The following is a 16,910-nucleotide window of genomic DNA, read 5'->3' on the forward strand; positions in this document are numbered from 1 at the left end:
TATTCTTTATAATAATAATAATTACATTTATATAGCACTTATTACACATTGTTTCTAAGTGCTTTACATTGCAAACTTCCCTGGTCATTGGATCCTGGCATGCCAACACACAATGTATGCACTTTTCCCACTCCCTGGGGAGCATTCCAACAAGAGTTCAATTGTAAAGCATACTACATAGGCTTTCGCATCCTACCGGGTACCCATTTAACACCTGGGTGGAGAGTGTGGATTAACGCCTTGCCAAAGGACGATAAGCTGTGGTGGGATTCGAACACACAACCCTCTGATTGCATGGCGAAAGGCGACACTTCCACAATTCTTCACTTTTTTCACAAATTGAAATTTTTACAGTATGATGAAGAAGAATTAGGCCTACATCAAAAAAGCTATTTTTCGAAATATTCTTTTTTTTTGCTTTTTGAAGACCAAATCACTTTTTTGTCTATTTGCAGAGAACCTTCCCCGTTGACTTACTACTGGTTTTTGGATAGCTGGTCATACTCTTTCATAGATTACAACACAAATGGGAAAAACATCAAAGGTCAGTGAAAAGGTACATTGAGATAAATCAATATGACATCCAAGACCATTTGAATGGACTTGAATGAATTCAACCCCTACAAACTACCAAGGAAATCTAGGAATGCAGACCTTGACTCTGCCTTAGTGGTTGAGCCTTTTCCCATCTTTGGACAACAGAAATCTGTTCAACTAATGTGAAAATTTGACTGGGAAGATGTTATTAACATGTTTTTCACATTCTGGTCTGACAGAATGATTTGAGTTTATAAGCGATTATTGGACTTATGAAAGACTGACTTATTCAGAGTCTACAGGGCTTCTTTCAGCACTCTAAAATAATAATTTCTGGACATTTAAACTGTGGGTAAAACAGGAGTTCAATGACATGCCCTGTAGTACGGATAGGCACTCATTCAATGAACAAGGTTATGATATAACTTTGTTTTCTGTTTACTATTCCCTGTGGAAGGAAATAAGATTGGCAATGTTCAGCTTATTTTCTCTTGTTCTTGGGGACAAATGCTTGATATTCTTTTGACACTATCAGTTGCAATTACATCTTTTCATAATCATAACTTAACTGTTCAGTAAATTAATTCTTTTTATTTTTTTTCTAGATAAATGACAATTTTTTGCAATTTACTTTTCAACAATTATAGAGGGCCTACACAAAATTATGCCTAAAATTAAAGTCTTTTAGTGCTCCGGGGGATACAAAAATGATCCATAAGTTACTATTGAAAAATAAAATGCAAAGTTCTGTATAGAAATGAATATTTGGGGTTACAAAAAGTGATATCTTAATGATTTTTTTTTTAAATGTGTGTTGTATGATGTAACGTTACATGTAGATTCCCTACAGGCAGGGTGGTTGCAGTGAACAAGTGGGTATAGACTAGGCTATAGCTATTAAATCTTGCATCCTAATCTTTTCTGATAGAATTCTAGTATAATTTACCAAAATAGATAACAATAATCTATCCAGGGAAACCACTTCAGTTCAGTTCAAACTCTTAGAATATTTTTAGTATTTTCTGAGCCATCCATATTTATGCTGTTTGGCCTGCGACCAATCGCGTGCGATGTTTTGAAATCAGCCGTGAATAATACGTGAAATAATTTTGTGCTACTGGCCCAAAATCACAAATTGTGAGGATAACCGCGGATGGACACGGATTATCTAAACTAAAGTAAACAAGGGTGAAGAGTAAGAAATAAAGCTATTTTCTTCTTTCTCGTTATATTTTTTTCTTTAATTCACAGTAAACCTTGTTTTGACCCCATCTCTGAATATCCGATCGAGTTCACCGTCCCGAATTTCGGGTAGGTGGAGGCGTAGTGTAGCGGTAGTGAAGTGGAGTGGAGCCTGCACGAACATACTTCGCCCCACTCATTCAATGAACAAGGTTATAATATAACCTTGTTCTCAGTTATATCTCCATGTGTGGCAAAATAAGGATGGCAATGTTTGGCTTATTTTCTCTTTTTGTTTGGGGCAAATGCCTGATTTTTTTACACTGACAGTTTCCATTACACCTATTATTCATACAACTTGGCTCTTATTTAAATTTGACACTTTAAATAATTTTCTTTCTTAATCAAAAATAGAGATCAAAAAATGAAAAAATTCTTGCCATATTACTTTCCACCAATAGAGGGCGTGCACAAAAATATGGCCAAAATTCAAGTTTTTGAGCGCTCTAGTAAATACAAAAATTATTCCCAAGTTACTATGACAATGTAAAATAAATTGCAACTGTATGGAAATTAGTAATTTTGGTCACAAAAGTGATATTTTAATGATTTTTTAAAGTGTGTGCTCTGTACAACATTGGCATACCATAGACATAGTCCTACCTGAAGATTCCCCACAGGCAGGATGGTAGCAGTGAACAAGTGCTTCGCCCGAGGTACCGACGCGACTCGACTACCGACTGCTTAGCCTGGCCTAGACCCTAACACAAATCGTAATACATGGACAACGTAATTCGCACTTCCCTTTTTTAATATACTTTTAAATATAAAGTAGAGTCTAGATTCTATTGATCTGGCCTAACTTTAGAAAGACCAGGGTCAAATTCAAGAGCACACAGACCAATTTTTCAAATATTAAAGAGCACACAGATCAATTTTTCAAATTTACAAATATTCCACATTTTAAACTCACCTCCGGCTCCGCTCGACGCTCTGCCTGCGCCTCTTACCTATCTTTTCTTTACGTTTTAGATCAACGAACGTAGTCTTAGAGAGAGGGCATGGATATGGTAGCAAGACACGTTCGTTGCTCTGGATCATTTTTCATAATCAAAGTAAAATTACAATATTTTCAACTTATATAACTTATAAAGCTTAACAAACAAAACAATAAAATAATACAAGGCAAACACACTAACAACATAGCATTGCACAGTTGCGACTTGCTGTAGGCTAGGCTTACATGTACTGTATACGCTGCTGCGCGTATTGTATATGGTGTGGGTTAAGGGACTAGAAATGTCGAAGAAAAAATACTAGTATCGAGCCGATATCGAGCTGCAATATTAAAATTTCCGATACTTACACAGTGGAAAGATATCCATGTTGGATTAGAAGAGACAACAGAAAATAGACAATAATTAAATCGTATCATTTTACTTATCAAATTTCTAATATAACATGGGGATCATAAACTACCAACTATATTATCTGAATGAAGGCTAAAAAGCATTAAAAGAAAAAAGATCCCGACGAGACGAGTCGGGGTATGAGGGTATGTAGCCGCCGGGAAACAGTTTGTAGGAGACACATTTCCAGACCAGGCAGCGAGGACATGGGCGTATCCAGGGAGCCTGGTTCCCTCCCTATATTGGCGGAGCAAAAAAAAGGAAAGAAAAAAAGGGGAGAAAGAAAACAAAAAAGGGAAAAAAGAGAAGGTAAGAGGGGATAAAAGGGAGAAGAAAAAGGAAAATAAGAGGAGGAAGAATTAAGAGTGAATAATGAGGACAGGGGGATCCAGCTTTCGCCAATAGGGGGGGGGGGGGGGGCGAAAATATTTTCATCAATATTTTTCTCGATTGACCGCTGTAATCTGATTTTTTTTGTTGGTTTTTCTGGGGGTAGTCCTAATTAAAGACTAAAGATTCTGTTATAAACAAGATAAGGTATCTCATGTGGTCTTAATATATAATGCGAGCGCGAAGTGCGAGCTCAAATTCTTTGATATTTTTTGTCCTTAGACCTGAAGATTCTAAAGAGATTTTATATCATGAAAAAAGATCAGTATCCAGCTCAACAATGCAAGCGCGAAGCGCGAGCCGAAATTTTACTATGACAAAGTGAAAAGGGACTCAATTAGGACAGTTTTTAGTGATTAATGAAGAGGATAAAAGTATCACCAATTAAATAATGAGAGTATATTATGATATTCCGACCTGAAAACTGGACAGTCTAAGTGCGTTTTTATTCAAATAAAGAACAAGCTGTGTGTCTCAAACTATCAAATGCGAGCGCGAAGCACAAGCTTAATTTTTTGATATACTGACATGATAAAGGAGCATTTTGACAAATTTTGGTAAGAATTTCCAAAGAGGATAGGTAACTCACAAATCAAACAAAATTTTGATACATATAAACAATTTGTGTAAATCAGACAAAATAATGAAAGCTTCGGATGTGCGAGCTAAAATATTGTGTGAAAATTGATTTCAGAACTGGATATATAAGAGCCATTTAATCCTCTTGAATGGGATTCATTACACAGGGAACGCGAGCGCGAAGCGCGAGCGAAAATTTTGATATAAAGTATATTTTCCAATTCTTCCCCTCACCTTTTTCTTGTTTCCTTTCGGGGTCGGGCCGGCCGTTACGAGGCTGCAAATTACCCATCATGGGTATGATATACTCTTTCTTACTATTCTTTCTGTTTTTCATAGTTTCTATCAAGTTAAAGAGTACACTTTTTTCTGCAGGTTGTCAAAAAATGGGGGGGGGGGGGGCGGGGCCGGCTCGGCCCCCTCCTGGATCCGCGCCTGGAGGAGAAGACTTGGAGAATAAAAAAACAATCTATACAATAAAATACCTACTTCATAATTTTCCTACACAGTGCTTGAAATTTTCGGCTCGCGCTTTGCGCTTGCATTATTGATTTTCATGATAAAAAATGTAGAATGCCTAGATTCTAGGTTTAAATCCAAAACACGCACATGCATGTTTATTGAGATATACACAGCTTGTTCTTAATTCAAAACGTTCCTAAATAATCCAGTTTCAGAATAGGGTCCTGTTTTACTCTTACAAAGAGGTGCGATTGATCCGATATGCATATTTGTTCATTTTTTTTATAACATTTTTTAATATCATTGTGATCTGGAACCAGTTATGGACTGCTTGCAGTTACCCATGAAGACGTTACATAATACAATCAAATAATGCGAGCGCGAAGCGCGAGCTGAAAATTGTTGACAGTTCTACCTAAAGAATTGAAATTCTAAGCACTTTTAATAGTCATGAACCGGACCGGGGAACAGGATAAGTATAAAACTAAACAATTGATGCGAGCGCGAAGCGCGTGCGGAAAACTTCCATATTTAGACCTAAAAACGGGACATTTTTTCATGTTTTGTAAATCATGAAAAGAATGAGTAATTTGGGATCTTCCTACATTGATAATGCGAGCGCAAAGCGCGAACAAAAAATGGTAATATTCCAACAGAGACTCCAATACTCCCGCTTTCGGCGGGATATCTCCCACCCGCGAAAGCCCATTTTCGCAAAATCTCCCGTTCTCCCGCACGAGATTTAATATCTCCCACCCAGGCCCTGTGTTTCCCACTTAAGATGTGTTATCTCCTGCTTAAAACTATCTTTCTCCCGCCCAAACACATTAATCGCCTTTTTAAACTAACTCAAATTTTCATATCCAAGCCGATATTCCGCGCGTTCTCGTACCCGTAAATTTAACAAGTGCGAACTAGCTAGCTCGCATGATGGGCCCTTCAATGACCTTTGTGTATGATTTGATTCATGACTTGTTAATTACTTAGTACCATCCTAAGGCGTAAACTCCCCCCCCAAAAAAAAAAAAATATATATATTATATAAATATATATTTATAATTAAAAAAAAATAACGACCAAAAACGAAAGAGAGAAAGAAAGAGAAAAGGAAGAAATATGATATAATTTTCAATATGATGTCAAAGTCTATCACAAAGTTGGATTAAAAAAAAATCAATATTGCTTGCTCGCTTCGCTCGCTTGCAACTTTTTATTAATTTTACGCGATACACCATTTATCTAGCCCCCCTGAAATTTTTTGGCTCATTACGCCACTAGTGCCAACATAATATTAAAAAATTAGCCTGAGATAGTAAGAGAGCAACTAGCGAGTCCTACTTCGCCCTCTTGATGTGCGTTTGGCGCACATTAAGTTGGAGACTCCAGTTTGCTAGGGGATCAAGGCTGGAGAGTCTCCAGATCAGAAGGTTCTTGGGGTTGGAGTTTCTTTTATGTTCAGAACTTTAGATCATTATCCAGTTTCAGAATCAGAACAGATCTGTTTTGATTCTGAAACTGGATAATGATCTAAAGTTCTGAACATATAAAAACATGCAAGCTGCATATCTTAAAAGACATGCGTGCGCGTGTTACAGATTGGGAACTAGAAACCGGGCATTCTAAATGATATATTTTTCATGAAAATCAATAAAGTGAGCGAGCTTAAAATATTGGATATTCAGTTCTGAAAAAAAGTGTCAATTTTAGCTCTACATTTCAAGCACTTTGTCATGTTTATAGGAAAATTGTTAGATGGATATGGATTGCACTTAATAAAGAGTTGATACTTTAATGATTTTGACATAGGAACGAGACATTCATGTCTTCATCATATGAAAATGATGACTATCTTCCTATTTATCTTCCTAAGCACGAGATGAAACTTGCCGATATTCTAATCTGAAAAAAGGGATCATTTAATTTTGAAGTTAAAATCTTATTCATTAATCTAATTATCCTAATGAGGGAGCGAAATTTGTTAACATTATGGCCTGAAAACTGAACATTTCAAGAACCTTTGTAGTTATGAATAGAATGCATGAGTTAATATATTTTTACAATTAGGGTGAGCGCAATCGTGAGCCGAAATTTTGATGAACTGTCATGAACTGGGGATTTTAAGTAGTTTGATATTGATATTGAGATGATATACATAACTCACCAATAGAAATGCAGCTTGCAGCGCTATAGCTGATAGGTTTTGACGATCAGACATGAATAGGGATACTTTGAGAACACGAAAATGATATAGATACCTGACAAATCAAATTTTGCAAGCGCGCAACGCGAGCAAAAAATGTTAATATTCAGACCATAATACTTACAGTTTTTTTTAAAGAATACTTATTAGAGATCAATTTGTAAATCAAACAATATGATGAAATTTCGATTTCGGAGCTGAAATATGTTCTCCAAAACAACCATATTTATGGGGGTATTGTAGGTTTATTCTTTACTGAGATAAATTTTGAGTTGCGCCGAAGCCCAAGCCAAAGTAAGGCATGCAGTGTTATGAATGAAATCGGATTCCAATGACGCAGTAATTAAATTCATTGCAAAACCATGGGCTCCTCTTGTAACACAAATTTGGAAAGACAATTAAGTGCAGAATGAGAGAAGGACGAATTTGATATCATACAAAATACATCAGATTAATGTAGTTGGGGTCCTCATTTATGAATATACCGTTTTCGTGCACTATTTTATGCGAAATTGTATTAAAAATGGCCTCGGGTGAAAAATTCCTTAAACATAGATCTACGTTGCGTGGTCAAATTATTTTTTCTCACTACCATAAATATTTCCATCCTAATTGTTCCTGGAATATACTATAGCCCACATGTAATGAGATCAAATGATGCTGGTAGCCCCTCACATACTCTTATACGGCTTCCAGATTTTGCTGACAATTTATGTGGATGCCCTGCATTTGCCACTGAAATTAATTATGATATATCAATTTTCCTTTGCTTTCTTTTACCACCATAATTTGAACGTGCTTTTTTTGCCTTAAAAAATTCCTAGATTTTGGCCTTGTAAAAGTGTATCCATTGTGTGATTAAAGTAATTATGATCCAGCCGGTTAATGTTTTTTAAATATGTAATTCCGCAGCCTACTATTTGCCCCAGCAAGTACATCTGTGTAAATGAGGAGGAGATGTGTGTAATACGTATATGATAGCCACCTCATACTCCACTTGCCCCAACTATAGCAATTATTTAGTGCCACTACTGCCTGTGTCTTCTTTTTAATTGCTCTACCCGCATAAAGACCAAAGTTTTTTTTCTCGCCTTGCATTAAACATTTTCTTAAGCTTGGGAATGGCTGCAGGAGACACTGAATAAAGTTATCACAGGTGGATTGACCTATAGCCTCTTGTCGAGGCCCTGGCGGCCGCTTTCCGAGCGAAGCGAATTAGGCCTGGCTGCTTCGCTAAATCCCTTAGCTTGCTTCGCCATATTCGCTCGGAAGGCAGCCGACAGGGCCTCGACAAGAGGCTAAAGCAGCAGCAACCTTCGACAATTCGAAAGTTGAAGAAGGGGAAAAAAGAGCAGGAGGGCCGGGGGGGGGGGGAGTAAAAAAGGAGAAGGAATATTGTTCAGATGAAGAAAATGGGTTGAAAGGGGTTGACATTAAAAAAAAGAGAGGAATGAGATTGGGAAAGAGCCAGGATTCAGGTCACTTAATACCAAAAAAAAAATGCGTGTTCGATGAGGTATGGATCACATGATGGGTCTTGAAAATTTTTGTAATCAATTCACCCCATAAATAAAACCTTACAAATTTTCAGCTGGAAATGCACTGGAACGAACTACGCCAAAGGGGACAGGGTTGACCTTTATGATTTCTCTAACAGAGTGAGAATAATAAATGAAGAAAAAAAAAGGAAAATGGTAAGAAGGGAAGAAAAAGGAAGAAAGTCAAGAAAATGCTACTCTAGGATAGTGTAATTCTACAATATCCATATACAATGATGAAAACAATGAAGTCATTTTTAGGCCCTCCTCCCCATCGAAAATCCCTGACGCCACCCCGAGAATCGTAAACTAGATCAACTTTGAAGTTATATAATATGTTCAATTCTGTCGTTTTAACGATCTGAAAATGCAGTCCTATATAGGCCTAAATCATTCCAAGAGGAAAACAGGTCTTTCGAGACTAACAAACACCTTGCTGTATTATGTTTGAAGTTTTTTTTTCATGATGTATTAGTTATACCATGGACCTAGTAGGTCCATGGTTATACACAATCTGTATATAAATAAAATTTAGTACGCACAACTCTTACTGAGGGTCATAGTTTCACAGACTGAGCCTATTATATACTGTTGAAAATTGCCGTATTTTTTACCAGGAAATAACAGCGAAACAATAATTTTGCGATGAAATTTAAGGAAGACCTAATTTGACGGTAAAAACAATACAAAAATCCTCATTTTTATTTACAGTAAATCATGAAAGTTACGGTGGAAAGTCGCGCAGCAATTTGACAGAAATTTACCCTATTAAATTTTGTTTTAATGGTAAATTCCTTTCGCTATTGCGACTTTACACTGTAACATTGGAGGGGTTTATACTTGGATATTTCATAAACATCATACATCATTTTTCACCATGTTCACTGTAAAATTGGGCTCATATAGTGGCGACAACCCTTCGTGAATGATCAAGAAGTGAAAAAGAGGAGGGGAATTAATAAAAAGAGAGAGAGGAAATAATAAAGGAGGAACAAGAGTGCAAAAATGAGATATGGGACGTGTAACTCTATAATACCCGTATAACATGTTGAATTTAGAAGGAAAAAAAAGAATGATGTAACAACTTCTTCTTGTTTCGACTGTAATATATCCTGGCACAGTGTTTGTTAGAATAAAAAGGATTCCGTGACGCAGCATGAAAGAAATTAATTTTTGCGAGGTAATAACTCTTTAGACCGTAAAGCCATAAAGTTATCTAACTATATGTTACTTGTTTTAAATTATTCATATGCAGAATATGAAAACACGCAATTGGGTCCAATCGAGCCTTTTCTTCCGACGTACCGTTGGTATTGAGACATATTTTATTCTGTTTGGGATACTCGGTGTTTGTAAATAAAATCAGTTTTAACTCTTCAGGACATCAATGATATTTCTCATCAACTGGTATTTCAGTAAGTATTGAAACCCTATATGTGTTCAGAATATATATAATCTTAAACGATAGTGCGAAATACTTCCATTCCATACCCCCCCCCCCCCCCCTCTCTCTCTCTTTGCCCTCCTTTCTTCGTGTCGGGTGATAAGTAGGGGATAATATGGGGTGTCGTGGTATTGCGACTCTCGTCTTTCAATCGGAGGGACGCGGGTTCGAATCCCAGCCATATCTTTTTTTTCCATTAGCAAGAAATTTACTCATATTGTACCACAATTTGCCTAGGCGAAGGGGTGGTTACAGGGGTTCAACCCCCTTTTTTTTAGTACCAACCCCTTTTTATAAGACCTCTTTTTGTCTTCTTTTATTATTATTTTTTTTTTTGAGGGGGTAGGAAACAACCTCAAATTGGTGGTGAAGACCTTTTTTTTTGGGGGGGGGGGTTGTCAACATTTTATTCAGCTTGAACCCCCCTTTTCTTTACAAAATCCTGCCTATATACGCTGCTGCCTTGTAGAATTTATTCCTTAAATGCTTTAGCGCCTACATGGCGGCTCAGATACAACCAGTGTAGAATAGTAGAGGACATGTAATTTATAGCTGCGTCATAGGGACCATATTGTTATTGTTGTTATTATTATCATTATTATTATTATCATAAATTCCCCTTTTTCTCTTCTCAGGAGATAAGCAACAAATAATTTGTAAAGCAGAAAGATGAAAGCTGAAACGGTGCACACGATTGTCTGTCTCGTCTTCTTTTTTACAAGTGCTTCTGAATGTTCGTCCAGCAATGCAGATGCAGACATCATTGGTAACATTACTTTTATCAATGCTACATCTACAATCAATCATAAAAAATGGTGTATTCACTTACACTTACAATATTATAAAACAATTGCACAAATTTGGGGAAATATATATTGATTATATAATGATCTGTTGGTTGATAACTGTTGAGCAAAGCCCAAATAGTCAAGACCATTTGAATTATTTTGTTTGAAATCTTTACTCAATCATAATTGTTGGTTACTAGCAGCGATAGTCACCTTGCATGCGGATTTTGTAATATCAAACAAGAAAATACTTTATTATGTCTTCATCGAATAGTTATTACCTAATATAGTTGTGGCGGTTTTCACAGCTGAGCAATGATGACCAAACGTTTAATGTTTGTTAACCTACCGTTGGGTAAAGAAAATTAATGTAAATTAAGGTAATTTAACTGGTGACACGACCTTTGCTCCTGCATAGGGCATATAGGCCATATAGAGATAGGCTCAGAATAACGTAAAGATAATAATAATATCGAATTCATTTGGAAGCGCGTTCTTCCTGAACCCCCCCCCCCCCACCGCCTTTACCTCGCTTCTTTTCTCGCCTCTTTTCATTCGCTCTACCTGTGCAGATTTGTTTTTTGTCTTCTTTCTTTTACTCGTTTTTTGTCCTTTGTTTTATTGTATTTTTTTATTTCATTTTTTCTGTTCTTATACTATTTCGTATGTCTTGTGTTTGTATAACTTTTTGTCATGCCTTGTTCTTGTACCGTCCTGTCACGTTCTGTTTTTGAAACGTTTTTTGTGTGTCCTTTTCACTTTTTTTCATATCTTGTAATATAATCCAGCCTTGTTTATCTTTTACTTGGGTCCATGCACAGACCCGATCAACACATACGATTTCTACGCAGATGGTTCCCAGACCCTTTAAACTCTATTTATTGCACATCCTAATCCATACTTTATTGTTTGAAATAGACATCAGAAATGAAATACTCCAAAAATTTGTTTTGCCCAATTATTAGTTGCGCACTGGGCCCGGATATTCAACAAAATTTACGAGCAATTTTACAAATAAAAATAGAGTTTTATTGTCATTACACGTACGCACACTCTTCCACACACACAAACAATAAAAAGTATTGTTCATTGCCATGATTGCCGAGCAGGTTTATCTTTGCGAGCATTTGAAGATGAAGTATATGACGGGAACCTAGAGTACACGCGATTTTCAAACTTGCACCCCATGCAAACACGCTTCGGGTCTGCGCAGGCGCGATGGCTAGTGAAAGGTACAACTATGCTCGAATACTCGCTCTGCACCTACTCCCCTTTTCCTTGGTGTGTATCATGGTAAAGGCCTGGTCACACGGCCCGGATCCAGGATTTCGAAGGGAGGGGGGCCCAAATTCGACCTGATTTTGGCGCCCCTGTGTACTTTTCGGAAAAATGGCGGCCCCCATAGGCGGCGGAAGCGGGGGGGGGGGGACGTGTCCCCTCCTAAATTTTAGACGGGGGACGGTCCCCACTAAATTTGTTTATGATAAACTTTTTTTTTTTTTTGCTGGGCAATTTGTTTTCCTGGTTCCCCCTAAATTCACGTGGACTCCCCTGAAACGTGTGTTGTCCCCCCCCCCTAGGTTGATGGCTTTTTTTTTTTTTTTTTTTTGCTTTTTGGTTTAGCAACTCCTAAAATTTAGGTTGATAACCTTTTTGGGGGGCGCTTGTCCAATTTTGTACCTGTGTCCATCCCAAAAATTCAAGTGCACACCCCCTACATTTTTTGGCTTCCGCCGCCAATGGCGGCCCCTCCCTCCCCCAGGCAATCATAAGTGCCTTAAATGCATGTTGAATTATCTTATTTCATAAACACATGAATCAGGGGCGGATTCAGCCTTCGCCAATAAAGGGCCACATTTTCCCGATCGGCCGCTCGAAGATGTTTTTTTCGTTTGTTTCTTTGAAGGGGGTAGTCCTATAAGTCACCTCTTAGCTTTATTCTCTAAATCAACATAAATGTATAATATCATAATCCTTATTTTATAATGACCGCGCGAAGCGCGAGCAATTTTTTTTATGAAATTGTATGTATTTTTTCCTAAAATTTGAACATTCTGAAAAAAGATGTGCCTGCAATACTGCGAACGCGAAGCGCGAGTATAATTTTTTGATATACGTTTTGAACTGATTGGAAAGGTAGGCCTACCAGTCCTGTTAAAGACTGCATACAGTTAGCCATGAAGACGTTAAAGATTTCAACAATCAAATAATGCGAGCGCGAAGCGCGAGCTGAAAATTTTTGACATTTCTACATAAAGAATGGAAAACTTTAATCAGTTTTTGTAATCATGAACAGGATAGCTATACAGTATAACTAAACAATTGATGCGAGCGCAAAGTGCGAGCGGAAAAATTCTAGATTTAGACCTAGAACGGGACACTCTATTCATGTTTCCTAAATCATGAAAAAGATGAGTAATGCGAGCGCAAAGCGCGAGCAGAAAATGTTTGTTTACGTTTTGAACTGATCGAAAAGTGCCTTTTAAGGACTGCTTGCATTTAGACACGAAGACATTACATATTTCATTAATCAAATAATGCGAGCGCGAAGCGCGAGCTGAAAATTTTTGACATTTCTACATAAAGAATGGAAAAATTAATAATCAGTTTTTGTAATCATGAACAGGATAGCTATACAGTATAACTAAACAATTGATGCGAGCGCGAAGTGCGAGCGGAAAAATTGTAGTTTTAGACCTAAAACGGGACACTCTATTCATGTTTCCTAAATCATGAAAAAGATGAGTAATGCGAGTGCAAAGCGCGAGCAGAAAATGTTTGTATACGTTTTGAACTGATCGAAAAGTGCCTTTTAAGGACTTGCTTGCATTTAGACATGAAGACATTACATATTTCATTAATCAAATAATGCGAGTGCGAAGCGCGAGCTGAAAATTTTTGACATTTCTACATAAAGAATGGAAAACTTTAATACAATTTACTTAATTACAGAAAAAGCGATTCGAATCTGTACTGATTCCCAATATTTATCACACACAAATCCATTATTCCATAAACTAAAGACTCTAATGCAGTATTTGACATAAATACACTTCAAAGTTTACTTCTTATGTTTAAGTACGTAAATAACATGCTCCCACCTACCTTCATTCCACAATTTTTATTCTCTGAATACATCTATTCATTCATACCCTACCCGTAACTTCAAATTTCCATTTAATCAACCCCAAACTGCTTATTAAGCAGAAATCCATAAGGCACCATGGTCCAGATTTGTGTAACTCTCTACCAGCAGAGTCTGTAAAACAATCTTCGTCTCTTCACTCATTTAAGGCAAACGTTAAATCTATGTTATTATCAGAATATTTGAAGTAAAATTTTTGTGTCATATCCTTTTTATCGTGAATTTATTCCTCCTTCGATTTAGTCATTACCAATATCTTCATCATGACCACCATCATCTCCATGGCCATCATCATCATCATAATCATCATCAACATCATCATATCACCGTCACCCTTAGCTTTATCATCTTCATCTTCATACTATAACATTGCATGAATTCATGTTTCGTATTTGAAAATATATGCCAATTCTGCTTTATAAATGTATTAATTCAATTAGTATAAGTTTGGGATTGTCATTTTTTCAAGCAATCTGCTTATGATGACAATCCTCCTGCAAATTGTGAATATCATATAGTTAATCATTTTTGCCTGGAATTATTTTTTTAGTACTCATTATTTATGATTCATGCCAAAAGTGCTAACATAATTATGTTTTTTATGTTGTGAAAAATGTATTATACGAATGTTATGGATGCAGAAGAAAACAATAAATCAAATCAATTGATGCGAGCGCGAAGTGCGAGCGGAAAAATTCTAGATTTAGACCTAGAACGGGACACTCTATTCATGTTTCCTAAATCATGAAAAAGATGAGTAAGAGGGGATCTTCCTACATTAATAATGCGAGCGCAAAGCGCAAGCAGAAAATGCTTGTACACGTTTTGAACTGATCGAAAAGTGCCTTTTAAGGACTGCTTGCATTTTGCCATGAAGACATTACATATTTCACAATCAAATAAATACGTGCGCGAAGCGCGAGCTCAAAATTTTTGACATTTCTACATAAAGAATGGAAAACTTTAATCAGTTTTTGTAATCATGAACAAGATAGCTATATGATGCGAGCGCGAAGTGCGTTTTGAACTGATCGAAAAGTGCCTTTTAAGGACTGCTTGCATTTAGCCATGAAGACATTACATATTTCACAATCAAATTATGCGAGCGCGAAGTGCGAGCGTAAAAAAAATCGAGATTTCGACCTTGAACGGGAAACTCTATTCGTGTTTTGTAAATCATGAAAGGGATGAGAAAGGGATCTTCCTAATACGAGCACAAAGGGCGAGCAGAATTTTTCGATATTGTGATCTGAAACTGGATAACTGAATGAAAATGCGCGCGCGTGTTTCAGATTTACACCTAGAATCTAGGCATTCTAAACAATCTTTTATCATGAAAATAAAAGCGAGCGCGAAGCGCGAGCTTAAAATATTTGATATTCCGATCTGATATTTCAAACACTTTGTAGGAAACTTGTAAGGTGGATATAAATCGCACTTGATAAAGAGCTGATATGTTTCATTATTACTTTAATTTTGAGACATAGGACCTTGACATCCTTAGGACATGTTATCATATGAATATGATGACTATATATCTTCCTATTCATCTTGCTAAGCGCGAGATAAAACAAAAGTGACAATTTAATTATTAAATTGATATCTTAGTATTAATGCATAATGAGGGAGCGGAATCTGATGATATTATGGCCTGAACACTGAACATTTCAAGCACCTTTTTATTCATGAATAGGATGCATCATTAATTAGTTGATATATTTTTAACCATTAATGCGAGCGCAAATCGCGAGCAGAAATTTTTGATAAACTGTCATGAAAAGGGGATTTTAAGTAGTTTGTTATACAATCAATATTGAGACATACATAACCTGCCAATCAAAAATGCAAGCATAGCAGCGCTAGCTGATGCGTTTTGACAATCAGACCTGAAAAGGGATATTTTGAAAACTTTATGGAATACATGAAAATAATAGGTACCTGATAAATCAAATTCGCGAACGCGCAGCGCAATTGGAAAATGTTAATATTCAGACCATAAAACTATCATTTTTACAGAGCACTTTTTAAAAATCAATATGTAAATCACAAAAATTAATGAAAGTTCGATTTCCAAGGAGAAATATGTTTTGTATACTGACTTCCAAACTTGATATTCAAGCTCCGTGTTGAACAAGATATTTTGATCACTTAACAGCCAATGCGAGCGCGAAGCGCGAGCGAAAATTTTATATAGTGACATAAAATATTTTTTCCAAGTCTTCCTCTCATCTTATTTTATTCATTCGTCTTCCTCCTTTTCTTTTTTCTTTTTCTTCCTTTTTCTTTCTCCCCCCCCCTTTTTGCTCTACCAATAGGGGGTCCGGGCCCCTCGGGTCCCCACCTGGATCCGCCTATGCATGAAGAAGATGCAATTGAATAATGGTTTTATAATGATTTGTTCATGAATAAATGTAATATCACTTTAACAAATAATCGATGCGAGCGGGAAACTCGAGCGATTTCTATTTTAACCATTTGATGCTTTCAATTCGTTTAACTTCTCATCAGAGTAGGCCCTGCTAGAATTATGTGAGCGGGATCCAGGCGCGGATCCAGGATTTCTTAGGGGGCCCTAATTTCAAGTCAAGTAATAATCGTTCCGAAATATTGACTCCCATTGCCGAATGGGTAATGTCTAGTTCCACAGAAACCTCTCTTGCATTGTAGGCATTCTTCGTTCTTGTGGGTACTCCCATTATTTTTTTCTTTTCTACTTTTTGCTTCAGGGGTTGAAAAATCTTATGGGGATGACGCCCCTGTATCGCCGCGTATGAAAACTGGTAGTGCAATAACTAAATTGTATATTCTGCATGAAAGAAAATTAATATTTTATTTTGGGTAAGATATTCTTGAAAAAGATATAAATTTACATTTTTTTTAATTATAAAGGTGAGGTAGATTCAGTAGTCAGCACTCAGCATTTACTAATTGGGAGTGCACTGCCTACTTTGATCTGTAAGTGTTTGGATATATTATATAATCTTTTGTTATTCGCTTGAATTCCATTCAAAACATTGAGTTGTCTTGTCAATCCTAATCAGCAAACATTGGCTCTTCCGCTCTTGCAACAATCATATAAAGTATCAAAAGGTTATGCATCTTATAATCTTGCTCAAATTTTATATACTCCAAATAGATTTTCAAAAGAAACAAAATGCGTGTAAACGGTGTATATAAAAAGAATATAAGATACTAAAGATAAATTACTGTAAAAACATACTTTATTGTCAGTGTCT

At 36.5% G+C, this 16,910-nt stretch overlaps 2 protein-coding genes across 8 annotated transcripts in view; one reads left to right on the top strand and one right to left on the bottom strand.

Moving 5' to 3' along the window:
- The window catches only part of LOC121415819 (probable ATP-dependent RNA helicase DDX59), a 46,440-nt gene that overhangs the window by 23,181 nt on the left and 6,349 nt on the right, over positions 1-16,910 (bottom strand). For 3 of the 5 annotated variants that reach the window (XR_005970062.1, XR_005970063.1, XM_041609158.1), the window contains exon 1: positions 2,693-2,919. The exons of 1 other annotated variant lie outside the window; for it this stretch is intronic. The gene's annotated coding sequence lies outside the window, so the exon portion shown is untranslated. Of the gene's footprint in view, positions 1-2,692; positions 2,921-16,910 lie in introns of those variants that run through there. One more of the 5 variants, XM_041609156.1, reaches the window with a different exon arrangement.
- LOC121415820 (neuronal acetylcholine receptor subunit alpha-9-like) overlaps positions 9,481-16,910 on the top strand; it is a 33,597-nt gene continuing 26,167 nt past the window's right edge. The window contains exons 1-2 of one of the 3 annotated variants that reach the window (XM_041609160.1): positions 9,481-9,712; positions 10,377-10,507. In XM_041609160.1, coding sequence (XP_041465094.1) covers positions 10,411-10,507 — 97 coding nt within the window. In that variant the 5' untranslated portion in view covers positions 9,481-9,712; positions 10,377-10,410. Of the gene's footprint in view, positions 9,713-10,376; positions 10,508-16,910 lie in introns of those variants that run through there. The other 2 variants (XM_041609161.1, XM_041609162.1) reach the window with 2 other exon arrangements.

This window comes from Lytechinus variegatus, chromosome 5, assembly GCF_018143015.1.
Source record: "Lytechinus variegatus isolate NC3 chromosome 5, Lvar_3.0, whole genome shotgun sequence".
Classification (NCBI taxonomy): Eukaryota; Metazoa; Echinodermata; class Echinoidea; order Temnopleuroida; family Toxopneustidae; genus Lytechinus; species Lytechinus variegatus.